At 38.6% G+C, this 23183-nt stretch overlaps 2 protein-coding genes across 2 annotated transcripts in view; one reads left to right on the top strand and one right to left on the bottom strand.

The window, feature by feature from the left end:
• Window positions 1-20143, bottom strand: part of brf1a (BRF1 RNA polymerase III transcription initiation factor subunit a) — a 57082-nt gene extending 36939 nt beyond the window's left edge. Inside the window, exons 1-7 of the mRNA XM_062995725.1 lie at window positions 20079-20143; window positions 16170-16397; window positions 13474-13551; window positions 12848-13021; window positions 9909-9940; window positions 8315-8387; window positions 143-292 (exon numbers count right to left, since the gene is read on the bottom strand). Of these exons, the coding sequence (XP_062851795.1) occupies window positions 143-292; window positions 8315-8387; window positions 9909-9940; window positions 12848-13021; window positions 13474-13551; window positions 16170-16347 (685 nt within the window). The 5' untranslated portion in view covers window positions 16348-16397; window positions 20079-20143. The remainder of the gene's footprint in view (window positions 1-142; window positions 293-8314; window positions 8388-9908; window positions 9941-12847; window positions 13022-13473; window positions 13552-16169; window positions 16398-20078) is intronic.
• On the top strand, window positions 1988-7317 carry btbd6a (BTB (POZ) domain containing 6a). The gene is made up of 4 exons (XM_062995727.1): window positions 1988-2509; window positions 3415-3505; window positions 4397-4515; window positions 5417-7317. The coding sequence occupies exons 1-4, from the start codon at window positions 2085-2087 to the stop codon at window positions 6447-6449; spliced, it is 1668 nt and encodes a 555-aa protein (XP_062851797.1). The 5' UTR covers window positions 1988-2084; the 3' UTR covers window positions 6450-7317.
• Window positions 20144-23183: the final 3040 nt, after the last annotated feature.

Below are 23183 nucleotides of genomic sequence, written 5' to 3'. Positions count from 1 at the left end.
GCATGCGTCTGTAACTTAATCTACAGTCCCCAGTGAAAATCTTTTGCACGTGTCTATGTGGTTTCCCCTTCAAAAGCAAACAGCTGTAAAAAAAAAAAAAAAAAAAGGTCAGTGTCAATAGGTCACAAATTTCCATGGTCACCTGCTCCGCAGAGTCCCGAGGGTCTTCGTCCTGTATGCATCCAGTCCCTCTTCATCCTCTGAACAAGTCTGAGTGCTGTCATTGAAACCTCATGGCTCTTATCTCCAAACTCCAGCATGTGGGAAAATCGTGGGATGTACAAACAGGGATCTGAAAATAGAGTTCGTTCAAGTATTATTCAGATCATCTATAATTCTCTGGTGAGTAAATGAGTAGAAGTAAAGGAGGTGTGTTTGTTTACTCCCTAAACCTGACATTTTCTCTTTTAATTGTTGAACGATTTTTCAAAGTCAGCAAAACACAGAAAAGGAAATTTCAAGTAAAAAACATCGAGCAGCCCAATAACCATTAAAACGACTGTCATGGCTAATAAGATGAATTGTGAAAACAAGGTTTTACAGCCAATTTATAAATGTATTTTTTGTATTTTTGTACCTTTTCAGATGATACATTTTCTTATATTACATAGTATTTTTAACAGAGATTTGTTACATGTTTATAACAATTTAATACCTAAAACCTCAATTCACAACATTCAAGTTAAATTGATCATGAGCTTTAGGGTTATAAAACATTTATACACATAAAATACAATGTAATATTATTAGAATTTACACATTGATTGAAATACCTGTATTTATCAGGAACAATTTCTTATTGCCAGAAATAAGTGGCTTGTTGCTACTATACAAAACAACATAAAAAAAGATGTGCTCTGGTGGCACAGAGGTCTAATGCGCTATCATACCAGAGCCCCGAACCCCAGTGTTACAGGCATACACAGACATGATTGGCTATGTCTGAGGAGGGGGGTGGCCAAAGCCCTGCGTTGGATTAGTGCCCTATCCAGGTTATTCCTGTCTGCGCCCAGTGTTTCTTGATAAATTATAATTGTAAATTATAATAATAATAGTAATCATAATAGTAACAATAAAAGCAGCAACAACAAAACAATACAAATAATATATTAATAACATTCAGTATTTAAATAATTATCTCTCCTTTTTATGTACATTTTTAATTCCAAACTTATAATGCATGTACGTGCTGTATTTGTATACATACACACCATGTACATTTGTATATTAGTATGCAATTGCAATTATAAATGGTGTTAGTTTGTATTAGTATATTTATAGTGATAAGTATAACACTACTATAATAACTACAATAATCATAGTTATAATAATGATTTATTAATTCATTTATTAACACCAACTGCTTCATACTGTTTAGGTCCACAGCAGATCAGGCAACACCCAAATACCCGCAGGGGACCTACATACACACAGTACAAACAAGTTTAACTCCTCCAGTCAGTGACCAAAGGCGTGCATCAAGCCCAGAGCCTTAAGACCAGTGTTTCAGTGCGTCCACCACTTTACCAGCTCTTTTACTGCCCTGCCTAAATATAATATATAAGACAATATATAAGACAATATCAACAACAATATATTACCTCAGGATTCACAAAATATGCACAACAGATGTAAATGCAAATAATAGTGTAAGTTAAATGGATTTATTTTAGTAATGTTTGGTATTTTTTATTTATATTTGATTTTCATTTGATTTTTAATTTATATTTACAAAAACATTTTTATTTTATATAAATCTGTATTTCAAGGTAATTTAGAGATTCGGCGCATGCGCAATGTGCAGTACACAATGTCCCATGTGCACAGTAAGAAGGGATTCATTGCACCGTCAACAGCTACTTTCAGCTGATTGGCTGAACCAATGATGGCTGGGGAATAGGGCGTGGTTTTTATAAGAATCAAATAAAAGCTTGCGCTCAGCGAGTGAAACCGTTAGAAACGCGAATAAACAAGAGCAGCGCGGGATTACAGAGACGAAACAACAGTTATTTATTATTATTATTATTATTATTATTATTACTATCATCATTTACCGCTTTGTGCTCGGACGGGATGCTGAAACGATGAGGAATAAGAAGTTAGTAAGCGGGACGCTGCGGTGTGAATCAGACTGGAGTAAACAGAGGAGTGTAGTGGAGCAGCAGTGCGGACATCATCATAATCATGGCCGGATCATGAAGGCTCTGACTTTCCTCCTCCTGCTGCCCAACGCGCTCAGAAAGTCTAAAAAAGCAGTAAAATCTTACAACAAACCGCCGACATGCTGCACCACCAACACCCCGTCTGTCAGAAACACGAAAAGTACAGCGGAGCAGAAACAGGATGTGAAAGAGAACAGCGGCAACTGCACTCCGACTCTGCCCGAGCAGGAGAGCCGAGTCCCGGCGGAGCAGAGAGAGAACACCGCGGCAAACAGCGGAGAGAAGGAGCCGGTCAGAGAAACACAAACAGCCCAGAATAATTCTCCCTCTACCTCCTTACGGGACAGGTACTGTTATATTTATATTTAGTATTATATTTATTATTATTGGCTACTACTTTACATTATTTTAATCCCATTATAAATGTTATTAATTTATGAACTGGTATTGTTAATACTACTACCACTGATATTTCAAACATACACTAAACCTTATTTACACCTAATAAACATTAATGTTCATCCATTTAGTTTAATTAACTGCAAGTAGTGTTTGTATTTATAATATAATATATACAATATATTATTTATATTGTACGTTACAAATATTTACTGTAATGGTTTAATATTATTATTATTATTTACATTATTATTGACTACTGATTTTGTTACTAAATGTTATTTTTCTAAGAAACTATATTGCTAATTTTGCTAATATTGAAAACATTCATACTTAAAATATCTAATACACATAATAAACATGAATGCTCCTTTATTATATTACTTTTTTTTTAACTGCAAGTAGTGTTTGTATTTATGATATATTATTTATATTGTACGTTAGAAAAATGGACTGTAATGGTTCATTATTATTATTATTGTTGTTATGTTTTAACATTTAATGATTTATGTTTCATTAAATAAGCCTAACAAAAATATTTCTAATTTTACATCATTACTATATATTATTACATATATATTAATGTCACACACTAACATTACACTGAATAATATCCTGCCCATTCATCAAAATCATGTAATATTTATTTTGTCTTAATTATTCTTTTCTGCTAATACGATAAAGAAATAGAACAACTAATGTAACTGTAGTCTGAATCCAAATCTAGTTTAATGTTTTGTGATGTGCATCACAGTATTTCATTTCTGGCATGGTTTGCCAATAAAGTGCCAGTAAAACAGGAGCTTCAATAAAAAAAAAAAAATAAAGTTTGTGTCCTTCTCCCATTTTTCAGGAACGCAGTGATGTTCAATAATGAACACATGGCAGATGTGCACTTTGTTGTTGGTCCACCAGGAGCAACTCAGAAAGTTCCAGCACATAAGGTCTGTTTAACTATCTCATCCTTTAACGACACTCTTTCTTTATGGGCCAGACTAGAGCATTTCATCCATCACAGAATCTCCGAATAGTCTGAATGAAACAATCCCTAGTATATCTTCACCTTAAGCCCTTCTCCTACAACATACTTAATGAGAAAGGGGGTTTATGGTGCAACGGTCAATATTTAAATGTCATACTGCTGCAAATGAGGTGGGCATGATAACTATGTAATGAAAGCAGGCATGTGAAAACACAGAGCCAGGCTGGCTTGTTTTATTCCCCCAGTCAGTCACATTTATATACATATAAATGTACCCTTGATTCCAGCATAATCTTAACTGCTCACAAATGAAAATATGACAGACTCCCTTTCTAAAGACAGCTTTTTATGATACCACAATTGCAGGAAAAACACAACCTGCTGCTGTAGCTCCCAGTATTACCACTAGAACATTAGGTGCATTTAGGTGTCAAGGTAAATCTAAATGTAATTAATGGGATCAGGCTAGTAGAATCATCAGCAAATAATCAGGAGAAATTTAAGCAATTCAGAAACAGACATTCAGCCAGATGTTTCCAGACAGTGCTCTGTGGTATGTATTCAAATGTTGAGCAGGCCCATTTGTGTTTGAGCACGAACGGCAGGAGCTTCACTCATAGGAGAGTGGTTGACTGGCAAGCGGAACGAATACCAGATACATAGAATTAACCAATAGATGTTGATGTCTCAATTATTTTTGAGAGTACATTTCCAACCTCACCTCTTCCCACATCTCTACTAACAAAATTAGAAGCACTTTTGTTTTTGTTCAGTATTCAGATCAGGAATAAAATGATAATGAGTGACTTAACTTGGATGTATTCATTTATTCTGGCTTTTTTTCCCACTTCAGTACGTTCTGGCAGTTGGGAGCTCCGTATTCAGCGCTATGTTTTATGGTGACCTTGCTGAGGGAGAATCCGAGATCCAGATTCCAGACGTGGACCCGGCTGCTTTTTTAGTACTGCTCAAGTAAGAGTCCTTAAATCACCGCCATGTAAAAATAACAATAACCACACAGGCCAGCCACAACCAAGCTTAGAGGAGTAATGCCTCAGTGGCTCTGACCTCCCATTCCTCAGCTAATAGTTCATGTGTGAATCTCTGTGATATTGCTAGAAAATAACCTACAGCAACAGGAATAAGGCTAACAATGTACTGTACAATCAAACAGAATTACTAGCTGCTGTCATTACAAGTTTCTTTGAGCATCTTGTCATATATCTGTGAATAAATGGAGTACATTCAGATTTTCCAGGGGAGGAGCGGAGCATTGAAATAATTACGCAAACCGAATACATTACTATAGCCCGATCACAGCAAAATCTGCCTTGTGAAGTGACCACATCCAGGCCGGGACTGGGAGATTAGGGCAAACCTGCGAATTAAGAATTTTTCTGGTTTTATAGACCTTATAAATGCTGTTTAGATGTCAGGGGGACAATATCACGTTCTGCTTGATTGGAAAATGTTATAATTAGAGGTTTGTTACCAATATGATCTAGGTAAATCATAAAAAGCACAACCATGAAAGACATGTGTAACTATGGCTTAAAGCTGCACCTGCATTGACCTAACACCAGTAATGAAAAATTCTTGGTACTGCAACAGTCCATCACTGCAGAATATTCTGAGTTGGCCAGTTAACAAAGCACTGGAGGCCTGAGCACTTTTTTGGAAGGGCTATTCAGATAATTAAAACAATCTGCTTAAGTACAGTTCTTAGAGTGAGAGGTTCAGTATGATCTGAGCCATCCATCAAAAAGACCTTCTCTGTCCAAGCAGTACCAGCGTCCAGAAAAACACCTGTACTTGCATGTTATGCTGAATGCATTTTTTCATTTTAAAAACAGTCAAATTTCTGTCCTTTTAGGTACCTGTACAGTGACGAGATTGATCTGGAGCCAGAAACGATTGTAGAGACTCTCTATGCTGCCAAGAAGTACCTTGTGTCAGTACTCGTCAGTGCATGCGTACGTTTCCTGGAGTCGAGACTGGAGGCGGGAAATGCATTCGCGCTGCTCTCTCACAGCTGTGCACTGGACGAGCCAGAGTTGGCACAGAGCTGCTGGAAGGTCATCGATGCCCAGGCTGAGTTGGCGCTGTGCTCCGATGACTTCCTCCAACTCGACCCAGTGACACTAGAGGGCGTCCTCCGGCGCGACTCGCTAAATGCCCGTGAATCTGCCGTGTTGCAGGCCGCGCTGGCGTGGGCTGAAGCCGAATGCCAGCGATGTTGCACGAATCCCACAGGTTTAAACAAACGAGCTGCTCTGGGCAAAGCACTTTTTCTCTTACGCCTGCCTGCAATGACCCTGGACGAGTACGCAAACAGTGTAGCACAATACGACTTCCTGACTCCTCAGGAGACACGCGACATTTTCCTCTGGTTCACAGCTGCTGAGAAACCAAGGCTGGATTTTCCTATTACACCAAGGACTGGACTCGAGCTGCAGCGATGCACACGTTTCCGATCCTCTGCTTTCCGAAGTAATCAATGGCGATACCAAGGACGCTGCGATAGCATCAAGTTTAGCGCAGACCATCGGATTTTCCTTGCCGGACTTGGACTTTATGGAGCCAGTGAACAGGAAGCGGAGTACAGTGTCAGAATCGAGCTGAAGAAATTGGAAGTGGTGCTTGTGCAGAGGTCAAGCAAGTTTGTGTCAGATGGTTCGGACTCTGTGTTCACGGTGTTCTTTGAGCAGCCGGTGCAACTGGAGCCGGACGTTTTTTACACGGTCAGCGCCGTTCTATATGGGAACGAGCTTAGCTACTTTGGTCAGGATGGTATGACCGAGGTACACTGTGGAAATGTCACCTTCCAGTTCCAGAGCTCATCAGATAGCACAAACGGGACAGGGGTGGAGGCAGGGCAGATTCCCGAGCTCGTCTTCTACACGTGAACATTTGGACTGAGGTTTGATTCCAAATAGGACACTAAAAGAGATCTGGCCAGCTCCTTTGTCCAGACTCTCAACATTACAATCAAAATAGGACGGGCAGGTTCCCGAAATGACACCCCTAACTTCTGTTCTACGTGTTATAATGTAGACTAGTCCATTTGTGAGAAGAGAAGAATTTATGAGAGCAAACTAGGTCTAAAGATGTTTAATTCCATAAGTAGGACAACAAATAGGACACCAAGAGGACTAGGTGCTACATTCATGTGCACAGTCTGCATCAGAGCTACACGGGTTTGGGTTAGCACTTACAGAAGAAGTAAGAACCACATATCAGAACCACAACAGAACCATACATTTAAGTAAGGTCTGGATGATTTATTTCACAGAGCTATGGACATCGGGATGAAAAAGGGATAAATCCAGGACCTGGACTGAGCCATTTCAGAGAAAAAACACTAATACACTGGGACGCTAATATTCCTTTTTAAGCTAGAACTGTAACATATTTCTATTGGTTTATCAGCCTTATCTTTACATATGCAGATGTGGGAACCAGCACTAGAACAAGATTAGTGGGAAAAGTGCTTTAAGAGGTCCAAAGTGTTTGAACACTGCAGAATGGGACACTGGTTTGGAAACATGTATCTGTATTGTCTATCTGTAATGCTCTTCGATATTATTTATTATTTAATTACCCTATTTTATGCTTATTTTATGCTATTTAATTACTAACACACTGCAGCTCTTCCTTTCTGACATGTTGTTTTTTTTTATTTATTGATTATTTGTTGACAGCTTGATGCTGGACGTGAGACTTTCAATTTATTAATGTACTTCAAATGAAAAATAATAACACAAGCTGAATGATGTGATGTGCCTGATTTTTTAACATATAAGACAAAAAAACACAAATCTTATTGACTGATCAAACCTCAAATCGACTAGTACTGTATATTGGGGGGGACCGGGTCACTCCAGTTTTTTACTGTTGCTCCTCTGGTGGACTAATCGTTTTAGGTATGTCTTCTTGTGTTCATATTCATAGTAATCAGTTCCCAAACAATAACACGTTGAAAAGTTGACTTTATATTCCATTTCCCTTCTAATGAGGATTGCCCCCTTAGCACCTAATTTGTACAGGCTCAATTTCCTCCTGGTGACCTCCGTCTGATGCAAAGACACATACAGAGTCTTGGCATGTATATAGGACCACAGTCCTTCTTTTGTACATTTAAAAATAACTCAGTTCGTTGCTCTGCATCCGTACGCCATATTTGTAATTTTTTTTTTTGAGAGAAAAGCACTGAATGCTGGGATTGCCTTCACCACTAAGGCAGCATCGGATGCTTCCTCATTATTCAGGCAAAATGCCGTTCAGATTTAAGGTGCCTTACTACACAGCATTTTAAAGCATCTTACGTCATCACACGTAGAATGACGTAAAATGCTGTCTATGTGGAGAGCTCACTAGGTTTTCGAACACACCCTTAATCTGATTGGTACCTTTCCTAAATCCTTTATATAACAGATGCAAACATCCATGTTTGTGAAGAAAACGCAGCTATGTGCTTCACTGAGCATTTATCCATGCACAGATGCACAAAAGTAATCACCAAAAAGATCTGTGCTGTATTAGACACCCCCCTGATGAACTAATCCAATCCAAAGAGGGTTGTAATTAAAAAGAAAAAAAAACACACCCAACAGGTATGGATGCTAGACAGAAACCCGATCAACTGACTCTTAGTCACACGTGAATTACTGTGTATCACATCAGACACACACTGATAAACTGATAAACACACTGAACCCTGGACACACACTAAATCATCTATAAATGCAATGGTTAGAAAAGGCTCACCCACCTATAGCTGGAGCATTGATGCAGAGTTCTCTAGCCAACACCAGAAAAGTCTTGCCCAGCACATACACGTTCACCTACACAGAGCAGAGGGGTAAGAACAATGTTACACTTTGAAAAGTGAAATGTCGTATAAGGACATGTTTTTACCTAAACACCAACATGGAGATGTTGCCCTGCATGGCTTGGCTGCATGTGATTAGAGGTTTGAGTGCCTAGATTAACTCCAGTGTAGTAATAAACAGAATTTAAGAAATCCAAGATCAGAGCCCAGTGGACTTCTGGTTCAACATATCAGCAGAACGAACGCTACTGTGTTCTTAGATATTACTTCCGTTAATAAATCTGGCAGACAAATAAAAGTGTTTGATCAGAAATAGACCATTTTTGCTCCAAACACAAGATCAAATTAGTATTTATCCACCTCTCCAGTACACTGGTAACCCGGGAAAATGCTGTTTTGGTAAAAGCTTTTGGAACGCTAGGGCAGAACGATAGCACAGCAGGTAGCGTTGGTGCCACAAAGCTTTGATTCATTCCTCCAGTTGCGGTTCATTAAATAAAGACCTTTAGTTATGATGTAACCTATAAATTGATGCACCCCCACTTCTAAAGGTCTCATATACAGTATGCATGCATGCTTTCATCTTACACATTCACACATCCACACTCCCTTCCATCTTGCCCATTACAGAGTCTCCCATTCTGGAGGCGAGGGAAGACGTGAACTTCAAATGAGGGTGAGCCACTATTAACCCTCCTGACCTCAGAGGAATACAAGAAACAGGTGTTTTACACACCACAGCAGGGGTTGTGTATGTGTGTATCCTGGAAAGAGGATACGCAACACATCTTGGAGGAGAAAACATTACATCACTCCAGTTCTGAGTATAAGAACAGAAAACACACACACATGGGCACACACTCAAACCCACCTAAGGCCAAGTCACCGTAAAACCAGACTGCTCTGGCGTACATGACACAAGTACAGCCAGAAATGGTCTGGCAATTAACTATGACTTTTATTTAGGTACAGTGCTTGTGAAGTTCTTTCTAGTTTAGCTGAATCAGGTGCAGAAGTACACTGTTTTATATACCGATCAGCCATACATTAAAACCACCTCCTTGTTTCTACACTCACTGTCCATTTTATCAGCTCCACTTACCATATAGAAGCACTTTATAGTTCTACATCTACTGACTGTAGTCCATCTGTTTCTCTGCATGCTTTGTTAGCCCCCTTTCATGCTGTTCTTCAATGGTCAGGACCCCCACAGGAGTAGGTACTACTTGGTGGAGCTGATAAAATGGACAGTGAGTGTAGAAACAAGGTGGTGGTTTTAATGTATGGCTGATCAGTGTATATTGAGACTTGAGCAGACAGTTTGAGTCACAAACACTGCAGACTTCTGTTCTAAGCACATTGTCAGCTGTGCCACCATCTCAGGCTTTAGTTTAGATAAAATTTTTCTTTGGGCAAATGGATACAAATGTCAATACAAATGGATACAAAGGTTTTTAATTGTATGAAGAAAAAAACATTCAGCTAGAAAAGGTGTGTGGAAGACATTGTATAAGCTAATAGGTATTAAACTCACCTGCAGCAAATCACTCAGGTCCAGCAGCATGTCTGAAAGAGCTCAGTTAAAGAATCGTATTATTGACTGAGGCTGCACAGTTGGCACAGTAGTTTAAAGAACCAGTCCATCACAGACAAGACCCTATTTTAAATTTGGTTGGGCACTCAGACAATACAATGAGGACTAGTAATCAGAAGGTTGCTGATTCAAGAACCCCCAGTTGCCTCATTGGCACTGTTGAGCCTGAGCAAGGCTCCTAACCATAAAATGCTTGCATTGTACCTGTCAGAACTGTAAATCTATGTACAGTGAACGTAAACATGAACTGATCAGTGATGAACCTCCTGTCTAGCCAGTGTTACATTAACATTACCAAATTCTAATATCAAGATTCTAACATCTAACCTGTTCAATCTGAAAACCAAACACCAGGAGTAAGCACGGCCATGGAAACCTGTCCAATGGGACGGGAATGGAATAACAACACAGCAGCATTATGGGATTACTCACCATGGTGACAGAGAGCTAATCCTGAACTGAGAGGCTGTTGATGAAATGCCTGATTGAAGAATAAAAGGTTATTATGGGATATAAACAGATTATATTATATCCTTTGAAGACACAGTTCAGGTTTTCATGCTTTATCTTCTGTAACACACCTGACCTACACAAGCTCCTCACAGCCCCTCATTAGGTTCAAACCGTGTATTTAAGCACATGTCGACATGTGCACGAATTAGAGAGGCACATTTTAGTCATTTCGACAGATTGAGAACACGGCAGAGAAAACATGCACTTCGGTACGTGGATTGCAGACGGTGGTTCGGGTGGAGTAGGGTATTGTAGGGCGGGGCGGATAACAGTCCACACTTTAATTTACATGTGTGGAAAACAGTGCGTGTGTATACAGTTGGTGTGTGGTTGGATCACACACAGTCCTATAAAGTAGCACATACACTGATCAGCCATAACATTAAAACCACCTCCTTGTTTCTACACTCACTGTCTATTTTATCAGCTCCACTTACCATATAGAAGCACTTTGTAGTTCTACAATTACTGACTGTAGTCCATCTGTTTCTCTACATACTTTTTTAGCCTGCTTTCAACCTGTTCTTCAATGGTCAGGACCCCCACAGAGAAGGTATAATTTGGGTGGTGGATCATTCTCAGCACTGCAGTGACCATGACATGGTGGTGGTGTGTTTGGGTGTGTTGTGCTGAAATGAGTGTATCAGACACAGCAGCACTGCTGGAGTTTTTAAATACTGTGTCCACTCACTGTCCACTCTATTAGACACTCCTATCTGCCCACGGGGTGCTGTTGGCTGGATATTTTTGGTTGGTGGACTATTCTCAGTTCAGCAGCGCTGCTGTGTCTGATCCACTCATAGCAGCACAACACACACTAACACACCACCACCATGTCAGTGTACCTGCAGTGCTGAGAATGATCCACCACTTAAATAATACCTGCTCTGTAGTGGTCCTGACCATTGAAGAACAGCATGAAAGGGGGCTAACAAAGCATGCAGAGAAACAGATGGACTACAGTCAGTAATTGTAGAACTACAAAGTGCTTCTATATGGTAAGTGGAGCTGATAAAATGTACAGTGAGTGTAGAAACAAGGAGGCGGTTTTAATGTTATGGCTGGTCAGTGTATGTATAAAGATAAAAATAAACCTAGAATAGAAGACACTGGGAGTAAATCTGCATATAATAAACAGTTTCTAGAACACAGTCAGCTTTTTATTGGTGGAAATGAATTAAGTGGGTCAGCGCTTAGCAAGTGAATTTACTCCATGAACTAAATGCATAATTTAGAAAGCCTGTAGTCGTCAGGCTTCTCTTGTAAGTTTCTGCCTTTAATTGGGACCAGAGGAGCTTCTGAACTATTTTTAACACTCCCACTGGGATCCCCGGCTACACAAATACAAAAACACACACACACAGTTGCTGAACTGAAGATGTTATGATGCAATGTACAGTATAGAATAGAACTGCATTAAAAGGTCCTGTTTTAAGAAAAGAACACATAAGGTGAGGGTGAACAACACCATGATGTAAAGTGGATCATGTTTTCTCCACCAAGTCAGCAGTTTTCTTCACCATGTCATGTCAGCAGTACTTCCCTCCCATGAATTACACTTTTGCCTTGTCTTTCATATCTTGAATACTAAGCTTCAGATGTCGGGAGTTCTTTAAGGCCAGACTCGTGGGTAAAGTTACCACTGGTCCAAATTTTCCCGATTTACAAACAATAGCTCTCACTGTGGATCAGTGGAGTCCAAAAGTCATAAAAATGGCTTCAAAAACCTGATATATTTTTAACAAACACTTTTCAGCTTCTCATTTATTTTTAATTAACGGTGGTATCATGTCTTAAAAACTAAACCTTAATGTTAAGGTTGAAGATCTGAATCAAGCATGGCTGTGGTTGGGGGTGCTCAGCTGAATCCCAGGCGGTGCTGTTGACCTGGCTGGGCATCCAAACAAGCACATTTGAGTGTGCCTGAGGAAGGGAGGGTCGACTGCTCTTCAATGCTGATGTACAATTGTGACCTCTGCTGTCTTGGATATCGGTGTTGGGGTTTCAGAGCATAAAGCTTTGTACTACGGTACGGCTCTCTGTGAGACTCTGTTGCTGAGAGTTGAAAAGATGCTGCTGGTTACTGCAAAAGGAGGTCTTAGGGGGACGTGATAGCCGCAGCTCTCTTCAGCCAGCACAGGGGTTATACAAGCGGCAAAAAAAATACAACAGGGGGAATTGCGACAGCGGAATTGGCAGTGATTATGCATGGGGGCTGAAGAGGCTTATTAATCATTCTGTGTGATACCAATGTTATAATAGTCACTAGGAAGGGGAGCAATTACTTTTTCACTTCACTGCAATTCATATTTTGTTTAAGCAGCTGCTGCCACCCCGTTACCCCCTCCACCCTGTATGAAGGATACGTGGTGTCCCCTCGGTCCTGCACACCAGGTAGAGGCAGGCGGCGATGACGTGGGCGGATTTCCTCCCACGGGTCAGACGCTTGCACAGCGCCATCTTGTAGAAATTGAACGCCGTGTCGAGGCAGTGCTGGTTCATCTGTAGCTGGCGACCCAGGTGATTTATATTCCGCTTCGCTAAACACAACCAACAACAGATACAGATGAAGTTTGTGTAGTTTACATTCACTCAGAACAAACTGCTCGTGATTTTAAAGATGTTGTTTTTCTGTGACTGAAAATACCCTGGACAGGGCACCAATCCATTCCCCAATCTCAGACATAGGCAGTCGTGTCTGTGTAGACACCCAGCCAGCCTTTAGCACCGCTGAGATTTAATCCTAGATCCCAAAGGTGGTGGGCTAGCATTATAGCCCGCTGCACCACCTGAGCACAAGTGGCATTTTATTTATTTCATTAGTTCTATTCAACAGATAAACAGTAAACGTTTATTTAATTTCACACAAAAATTCAACACAACATTGACTCTGAGCTGGTTCCTAAACTTTTGCACAGGACTACAAAATTGTATGAATGTCCAGGGTATTCAGACTAGAACAGCATTATATTATTGAAAAAAATCAAATTACCGTTCTGTAGCGTCTGTGCTCGGGACTCTTTTCCCATCCCAGTGTAGTTTCCACCCAAAGAAGGTACATTTCCCTGTGCTGCACCAGACAGAAACACACATAAAACACCGTCAACCTCAGAATCAAAACACACCAGTTCATGTTACACATTTACACATAATATACAAAACATTAAAAACATGTAACAAATATTAATCATACAGAGCATTTTTCTTCAGAAAAGCTTTCGTACTTTTCTAAATGTCCTTCTTGAAGCCCTGCAAAGTCTGTAATGACAGTTAAGGTTTCTTTAGGAAAAACATTTTCCAGTTTTATGCGGGGATGAAGGTGGTGGAGAACAATTCGTAACACCATGTCAGCTGTAATGGCTATTATCATGGCTAACTAATAGATTATGTAAACGTCAAGGTAGTGGGTCCATATTTTTTTTTTTCTTTATGTACGTATAGTGGTTACAAGTGTTTGTGTGACTGTGAGGGTCTAACTTATATGGTGTTTGTAACTGCAAGTTTTTCCAAGAATTTAAGCTTTTTGGGGGGGAACTGATGAGAAGATTTCCTTGTAGCTGTTTGTACTGTAGAATTGTGTTCTGATGGTGTTCATTTGTTCATTTGTTGAGTAGAGGATATGTTCAATAGAAGTTCTTGATTTACAGAAGGCGCAAGTGGGGGCCTGGTCTCCTTTTAGCAGGTGTGTGTATGGGTCAGTTTGGTGTGTCCTATGCGGCATCTTGTGTATCAGCTTTATCAGCGTTTATGGTAGTGTGGATCTCGCATAGTTTGTTGTTGGTATGCGTCGGAGATGTTCACAAGTCACTGGCTAGAGTCAGAGTCAAGTCACAAGTCTTAAGGCTAGAGTCAGAGTCAAGTCACGAGTCAATATACTACACACAAAACATATATTGCAAGTGTAGCATAGAAATAAACAAATAATCTGTAAGTTCAGATAAAAAAAACAACAACAGATTAGCGACTGTATTTGCCATTTTACTTTCCTTTCCTAGGTACCGGTAGTTAAAAGCTTAAACTGACGTTTTGTTTTCATTGCAAATCACGGCACAGCAGCCAAAATCCCAAACACAGCAAAAAAATCCATAACACTGCTTACCTTAGCTTATGTTGTTTCAGATGCTATTAAATTTATAACCGTGTGTCCCATTAGGAATATAATCCATTATTTTGTAAATGTGCTTATAATTAAAAACCTCCAAACTTTTCCCGGTTGTGAAGTAAAACACGAACTCGTTAGAAAGCCAATCAAGCGTTTCATTGACAATCATCTGTGTGATGCTGCAAACTAAATACATGCAAATAACAGCATTTCTTACTAACAATTAAAATCAGAAGGTCTGGTTGGTTCAAAAAGCGGTTCTTATAATCATTAGCGCCAATTCTGTAGGAGTGTTCTATTCACATTATCTGTTACTGTGAAGTGCACTATGTAGGGTATTCCACTATTTTAAGTAGGGAGCGACGCTTCATCACTATGCCGGAAGCTGGCTGGAACATTTACCCATTGAGTGCGCTGCAGGTTAAGACGGCCGGAGTGTTATTATAGAGCAGAAAATGACACGATCAGAATGATGTCAGATCATATATATATATATATATATATATATATATATATATATGCATAATTGTCACACGTAACTAATGTTGCTGACTTTTGTTGTCCACAAGTGATTTTTTGCGAGTCACGAGTCGACTCAAAGTGCCAAACTTCTGCGGTGTTTGCTTTTATGGCTGGTTTGAGATCAGATAGTGGGTAGGAACTCTGTGCAACATAGGGTGCACCTTGTCCTGGAAAACTGCTTTAGACCATGCATAACAATCACTGGATCTGATGATTTTTACCAGACACTCGTACCATTAAAAATCCTCCAATATACAGCAGATTTTAAAGACATGAACCAACTGTTAGTTGCTTTTTGATGTTTTTAATATGCTGCACATTAAAGCGTGAATGGTTTAAGCTCTTGTCTGGTCGATACATCTGTATTGTAGGTAACAGGTTCACCAGTCTGACTCAGCTGTGAGCTGTTTTAACTAAAATTAAACTGCTTCTGTTATTGATGTTTCTTGTTTTTAAACCTGTATTTGTACTAACGCGGTTTTACTGACCTCTGCTGGTCAGAGACTGAAATGCCACTGTTCAACAATGGTTCAACTTAATTACACTTTTAAATAGTCTTGGGAATTAAATGATTTCTTGAATTGTTCTTTTTTGTGCAAGAATGTTTTTCACAAATCTGAGTTTTTATTTGTTTTCTTTAAACTGCAGGGTCAAAAATATACAGACAGCAAATTCGATCATTCGTTTTCTTGGTGCACAAAAATGCACATCTGGTCTGCATGTCCTTATTAATAAGTCTACTTCTACTGCAACTATTACAAAATAAATGGTACAACAGTTAATTCTTGATTAGTTTAAAAACAAACCGGTTCAACCCCCATCAACACCAGACTGTAAAGTGGATCTCCACCTTCATATCACAAATAAAAGATTTCCTTTTTGAAGAAACTCCATCATCCCTCCAGAATGTACGACTAAGAACATCTTAAGAAGCATTAAAGATCTCCTGGGGTAAAAGCTGATTTCACTTCAGTACGAGAGTTGCATTATAGTGCCAGTTCGAGACCTGAAGGTTAGCTGAAGGTAATTTAGAGGTTAGTAAGAGTATCTGATGCATCACTCACCGTCTGATGCCACGAACTGTCCGACTGCTGAGGATGCACCACCGCTGCTCTCCACAAACGTCACTTCTGAAACGATAATGTTATCCTCCAGGACAGAGCCGCAGCCCATACACACGGCATCTCCACGTGCCTGGTCCACATCAATATCCGTCCCTCCACAGTTCTTACACCTCCGCATGGTGGCGGCCTGTCAGTAACTTCACCCGGAGAGAGACACGCCAAAAATGCCTGTACAAACAAAAAAAGAAAAGTGTTGTTAGTAGAGCCAGCTCCACCCCACCCGGCCAAGACCAGACCACAAAATTAGCTAACATGCCTAGATAAATTAAACATGGCTTTTCATTATAAAGCAAAATGCAAATACACCAATCAGCTTGTCCATTTTATCAGCTCCACTTACCATAAAGAAGCACTTTGTAGTTCTACAATTACTGACTGTAGTCCATATATTTCTCTACATACCTTTTTAGCCTGCTTTCACCCTATTCTTCAATGGTCAGGACCACTACAGAGCAGGTATTATTTGGGTGGTGGATCATTCTCAGCACTGCAGTGACACTGACATGGTGGTGGTGTGTTAGTGTGTGTTGTGCTGGTATGAGTGGATCAGACACAGCAGCACTGCTGGAGTACTGTGTCCACTCACTGTCCACTCTATTAGACACTCCTACCTAGTTGGTCCACCTTGTAGGTGTAAAGTCAGAGACGATCGCTCATCCATTGCTGCTGCGTCTTATCAACTCATACCTGCACAACTCACACTAACACACCAACACCATGTCAGTGTCACTGCAGTGCTGAGAATGATCCACCACCTAAATAATACCTGCTCTGTAGTGGTCCTTGGACAGTCCTGACCATTGAAGAACAGCAAGAAAGGGGGTTAACAAAGCATGCAGAGAAACAGAACTACAAAGTGCTTCTAGATGGTAAGTGGAGCTGATAAAATGGACAGTGATTGCAGAAACAAAAAGGTGATTTTAATGTTATGCCTGATCAGTGTATATAAACAGCTTTGTTGTTGGTTTTTTATAAATATTACATCATTTGATTGGTCAAACTGTACATATACTGTGTCCATTTCATGCTTCTGGTACAACTATGGTTGATCACTGTACTTGGTATAACGGGGTCTGAAGTTAATTAGTCTGAATTACAATAACACAGAAGTCTAGTGCACCAGCCAACCACCACTAAAATCTCAAGCTCAACTTTCAGCTGTACTTTTAACTACTCAGGTGCCCACACAAGACAAGACTGGTTGCAGTTGAGAGGATGGTTGTATGGGTTTCGCATTGTTTTTGTAATTGTGGAATCTGCTGGCTCACAGGTAGCAGTGTGTGAATGTACACAAGATTGTGCTCTGTGAAGTGTGTGTGATTTCAGGTCTGATGGGGCGCTTGACAGACTGCAGCTCTCCTCTGTCAGGTTACTGCTGTAGTGGAGGTAGGTTTTAGTTGGGTAACAGGATACAACCAGATTGGGCGGAAAGAGTGAAGGAAATGCAAACTAGATTTTTTAAAGTTTTACTTCAGCCTGACTTAGCAATTGCAAAACTAGTTTAGATATTTGCTTTGAGTCATTGTCCTGCTTCAGGATTTAAGGACCATGAAGTAATTTACAAAGTTGAATCAGTTCATCTGGACACAAGTTTGGTGTAGAGATACTTGGATGAGTGACAAAACGTATCTCTACACCAAAGTTGTGTCCAGATGAACTGCTTCAACTTTGTGGATTTGTGTACCTAGATCATTGAGAAGGCATCTAGAGACCAAAACAGCTCCAGAGCATGTTGTTGGGTTAAAATATCTTACGTTTTCTCTTCCAAACATACAACCCCAAATCAGAAAAAGTAATGAGAGCATGGAAAATGCAAGTAATATAAAAACACAGTGTTTCTTACATTTACTTTGACTTTTATTAGATTGCAGACAGGATGAACCTGAGATATTTCATGTTTTATCTGCTGAAACTTCATTTCATTTATTAATAAACATCCATTCCTGCATTTCAAAACTGCAACACATTAAATAAAGCATTTACCACTAAATCGCACTGAGGACACCAAGCAATTAGTGTTTCAGGTTTTATTTTGTCCCATTCTTCCTGCAAACACGTCTTAAAATGTGCAAATCTTCCACACCCATGCCTTTGTAATGTGTGCAGCATGTGGTTTTGCATTGTCTTTTTGAAAAGTGCATGGACGTCCCTGGAAAAGATGACGTCTCAAGGCAGCATATGTTGCTCTAAGATCTCAATGTACTTTTCCGCATTAATGCTGCCATCACATAAGTGTTAATGACCTTTGCCAAGGGCACTGGCACAGCCCCATACCATGACAGACCCTGGCTGGTCTGGATGGTCCTTTTCATCTTTGGTCCACAGCACATGGCATCCATTTTTTCCCCAAAAAAAACCTGGAATGCTGATTCATCTGACCACAATACATGTTTCCACTGTGTGATGGTCCATCCTAGATGCCTCTGAGCCCAGAGAAGTTGACACCACTTCTGGACATGGTTAACATAAGGCTTCTCTTTTGCACAGTAAAGTTTTAAGTGGCATTTGTGCACGTAACTCTGTATTGTAGTGCTTGACAAAGGTTTGGCAAAGTAATCCCTCACCCATGTGGTTATATCAGCTATTGTTGAGTGGCGGTTCTTGATGCAGTGCCGTCTGAGGGATCAAAGATCACAGGTGTTCAGCTTAAACTTGTGCCTTTGGCCTGTTACGCACTGAAATTCCTCCTGATTCCTTGAATCATTTAATAATATTATGCACTGTACAGGGAGAAATATGCAAATCCCTTCCAATCTTTCTTTAAGGTATGTTCATCTTAAGCTTGTGCCCTTGGCCTTTAAACATTTCAATAATTTTCTCACACATTTGTTGACAAACTGGAGATCCTCTGATCATCTTTGCTCATCAAAGACTCCCTGGATGCTGCTTTTGTATCAAACCATGATTACAATCACCTGTTGACATCACCTGTTTGGAATCACATCATCATTTAGTTTTTCACCTCATTACTAGCCCTAAATTGGCCCCGTCCCAACTTTTTTTGGAATGTGTTGCAGGCCTGAAATGCAGGAATGGATGTTTATTAATAAATGAAATGAAGTTGAGCAGATAAAACATGAAATATCTCAGGTTCATCCTGTCTGCAATTAAATAAAAGTCAAAGTAAATGTAAGGAACACTGCTTTTTTATTTTATTTGCATTTTCCATACTGTCCCAACTTTTTCTGATTTGGGGTTGTACTTCTGGACAACTGTGGTCAAATATCTTACCACCAAACTCCATGCACATCAGCAACAAACATGAGCTGAGCTTCAAGATGCCCCCAACTATGAGTCTTCCAATTTTGCACAGCAACAATTAAGTATTTGAACATATAATGAAGACTGAATAGTTTCCATCCTGATAGTAGAAGAGACAACTGTTCCATGTGCTGCATGACCTGGCAACCATGACCCATTCCTGCCTTGTGAAAATCAAAGATCCACTTTCAGAGATCTGCATAGAGCTTCACAGACTTTCTCAACAATGCTAGACCTATTTATATGGACACAGAGAAGTCAATGACGTTATAGGACTTTCTACACCACCAATTGAATTATTTCAGTTGCTGTATGTAGATTATGAACCAACAGATCAGAAAAGTCATTGGAATCCCAAGACTTCCTTCAGATCCATGTCTTTCCTTTACAAATGGTTCTAAGTTTTTACTTCAGCTGTCAAATTGCAATATGATCACAGAGGGCAACATATAAAGGGTATGACGTGGCAAAAAGGCAATATACAGTAGATTATCCAGCACATGCACATCATGATATCTCAATATTCAGACTTTGCCTCATGAGAAAGAGAGACATTATCATTTTATATCAAATGAAAACATGCATTACCTTTAAAGCTCCGAGTCACTTCACTTTCTGCCCTCCCTGCCTGCCTGCCTGCCCTGCCGGCGAGCGTGGCAGCAGTTCCAGCAGTTCCAGCAGTTCCTCCCGAGCGAAAACCAAGTGTTTGTAGTGTAATAAATAAATCACCACTAATGTGAAATATTCCGTTAGTCTGTGAGAAGTGACACGCTGATTATCATCAGATTTTCATGATCAGAAAACAAACAGCACATGGTGAGCAACAGCGTGCAATCTGGATCATACCACTCTGACTTCAACCGCAGGGGAGTACTGGAGTACTGGCCTTTAAAATAAATAGTAAATAGCTTTGTCTTCTTAATTATATTGTAAAAAATATATGAATATATAAAGTATAGCCCTGATAAAAACGTAATATTATTTAGATAAAAAAAAACCCAGACACATCTATAAAGTGCCCTGTCGATTTAGAACAGATGGTACGGCCCGTTTGAACTCTGCTGTGGTGACGTATTGAGGTATGAAGTCCTTTTATTGATGCACACCTACGATTATAAACTTAATCATTATTATTATTATTATTATTATTATTATCATTATTATTATTATCATTATTATTATTATTATTATTATTATTATTATTATTATTATTATCATTATTATTATTATTATTATTATTATCATTATTATTATTATTATTATTATTATCATTATTATCATTATTATTATTATTATTATTATTATTATTATTATTATCATTATTATTATTATTATTATTATTATTATCATTATTAGAACTGTTATTATTATTATTGTCATTATTATTATTATTATCATTATTAGCATTGTTATTATTATTATTATTATTGTCATTATTATTATTATTATTATTATTATTTGTATTATTATAATTATTGTTATTATTATTATTGATATTATCATTACTATTATTATTATTATCATTACTGTTATTGTTATTCTTATTATTATTACCATTATTATTATTAGTAGTAGTATTATCATCATCATCATCATTATTATTATCATCATCATCATTATTATAATAATAATAATTATTATTATTATCATTATTATTATTATTATTATAATTACTGTTATTGTTATTATTATTATTACTGTTATTGTTATTATTATTATTATTATTATTATCATTACTGTTATTGTTATTATGATCATTAATAATAATAATAATAATAATAATAATAATATTGCTGTGCTCTCAAGTCCATTTTGACTCCTGGCGACATTTACATTCGACACTTGGGTAAATGTTGGTAAATACTGGTTAACAGTCCGTGTGTTGTCGGGTCTGTTAAATAAGTTATATGTTACATGTCATACATGTGTAATTATCTGTACTGTCTAAGTAATTAAGAGTTAAGGGCCAACAGTGTCATCTAGGCAGTGGTGGGGCTTGAACCAGCGACCTTTCTATTACTAGTTCAGTACCTTACTCGCTAGGCTACACCTGCTTAACTTCCACTCTTCCAAGCATGATTGTCTTTTGTGATAAATTGATTCAGTTTTGTTATTTGGGCTTTGAGTGAGAAATTAGGTCAATTTAATCAATTTGTTTGACTTCTTTGCTGTCTCAGATAGTTTTTTTTAATCCATTTTATTTTATTTTAAGAATTGAAGTTCATGATAAGGTGTCCACATACTTTTGTCTATATACAGTATATATACAGTATAATATATGCTGTATTTCAGCTTTACTTTGTTCTTTGTTGCGCAAATCCAATCCGAGTTCATGGTATTGTTCATGACCATGATAATAATGCTAATACAATATGTGCAGACATGTGTTGCCTTTACTTTCACTTACCAGATCAACAGATCACAGAATTTGCTGTAGACTGAAAGGGGTTTAGTTACAGCATGGTGCTGCTGACATGGACTGCTTCATTCTACTGTACTTCTGTTCTATTTTCAGGTAATAAAAACTCATCTTGTTATTTTATTGTACCTGTAGGGATCCTTATTAGATATTATGATTTTAGTCTCTGCATACCTGTGCTGAACCTCTTCATGTCAGTTTTGGACCACACTTCACACAATGGAATTATTTATGATATATTTACGTTGCCTAACACCAGTTCAAAAATGACCAGATTCTAATTTCTGAATTCTTGTTTTAGTTTATTTATTTGTTTATTAGGATTTTAACGTCATGTTTTACACTTTCGGTTACATTCATGCCAGAATTTGTCCGTATGGTTAGATGTGATCCAAGAATAATTTAAAAGGTCTGCTGTTAATTAAAAGCTGTATATGTGGGTGATACTGATAACAGTCAAGTATGCTTTATTGCAGCACGGTGGCTAAGTGAGTAGCACTGTTGGCTCAAAGCAAGAAGGTCCTGGGTTCGATCCCCAGGTGTGGCGGTCTGGGTCCTTTCTGTGTGGAGTTTGCATGTTCTCTTCGTGTCCGTGTGGGTTTCCTCCAGTAAATACTTTTCACCAGATTGTGGAGTGTGTCTGTGGGAACTTCAGGCAGTCAAAGGCGCACGTTATTACACCTTTATATCCATAGGAAGAGCAAATGTACAATCCCAGAGTATCCTAAAAATGCATGTCTAAAACTGCAGGTGGAGCTCTGACCCTGCAGATTAACTGATAATCTGAAAAACAGAAACACTTCAAATTCTCTCTGGAGAGAGGAGAGGAAACCTGGAGTTCTCGACTTTGTCAGAAAAACATCTAAAAAAAAATTTCAGAATGATAATAATGCTAATACAATTTGTGCAGACATGTGTTCCCTTTAGAGAGTACTTTCACTTACCAAATCAACAGATCACAGAATTTGACCAGGAGTTTTTAAACCTTCTCATTATGACAGTACATGACTTATTCATGCTCTTATTTATGAGCATAAAGTGGGTAGATGGTCTAAAACAGTATATAAAAAGAAATAAAAACGTGAGAAATTGTGGGAAAAGAATAAAGAAATATCTACAAAAGAGGGATCTGTGGAAAAGAAAGAAAAAATAACCAAAAAAACTGTATTAGAAATTAAAAATATATTGGAGGCTAATTTATAAAATGGGGGGCATTTGTGAGATAGATATTTATAACAAAGATTAAATATGTATAAACTGTAGGAAAAATACAT

Source organism: Trichomycterus rosablanca, chromosome 5, assembly GCF_030014385.1.
Source record: "Trichomycterus rosablanca isolate fTriRos1 chromosome 5, fTriRos1.hap1, whole genome shotgun sequence".
In the NCBI taxonomy this organism is placed as follows: domain Eukaryota; kingdom Metazoa; phylum Chordata; class Actinopteri; order Siluriformes; family Trichomycteridae; genus Trichomycterus; species Trichomycterus rosablanca.
The sequence above is the reverse complement of the archived record's forward strand: the minus strand, read 5'-3'. Positions and strand labels throughout refer to the sequence as shown.

Coding starts and splice junctions, on each gene's coding strand:
- btbd6a (XM_062995727.1), top strand. CDS start 2,085: ATGAGGAATAAGAAGTTAGTAAGCGGGACGCTGCGGTGTGAATCAGAC. Junction 3,506..4,396: donor AGAAAGTTCCAGCACATAAG/GTCTGTTTAACT, acceptor TTCCCACTTCAG/TACGTTCTGGCAGTTGGGAG. Junction 4,516..5,416: donor GCTTTTTTAGTACTGCTCAA/GTAAGAGTCCTT, acceptor CTGTCCTTTTAG/GTACCTGTACAGTGACGAGA.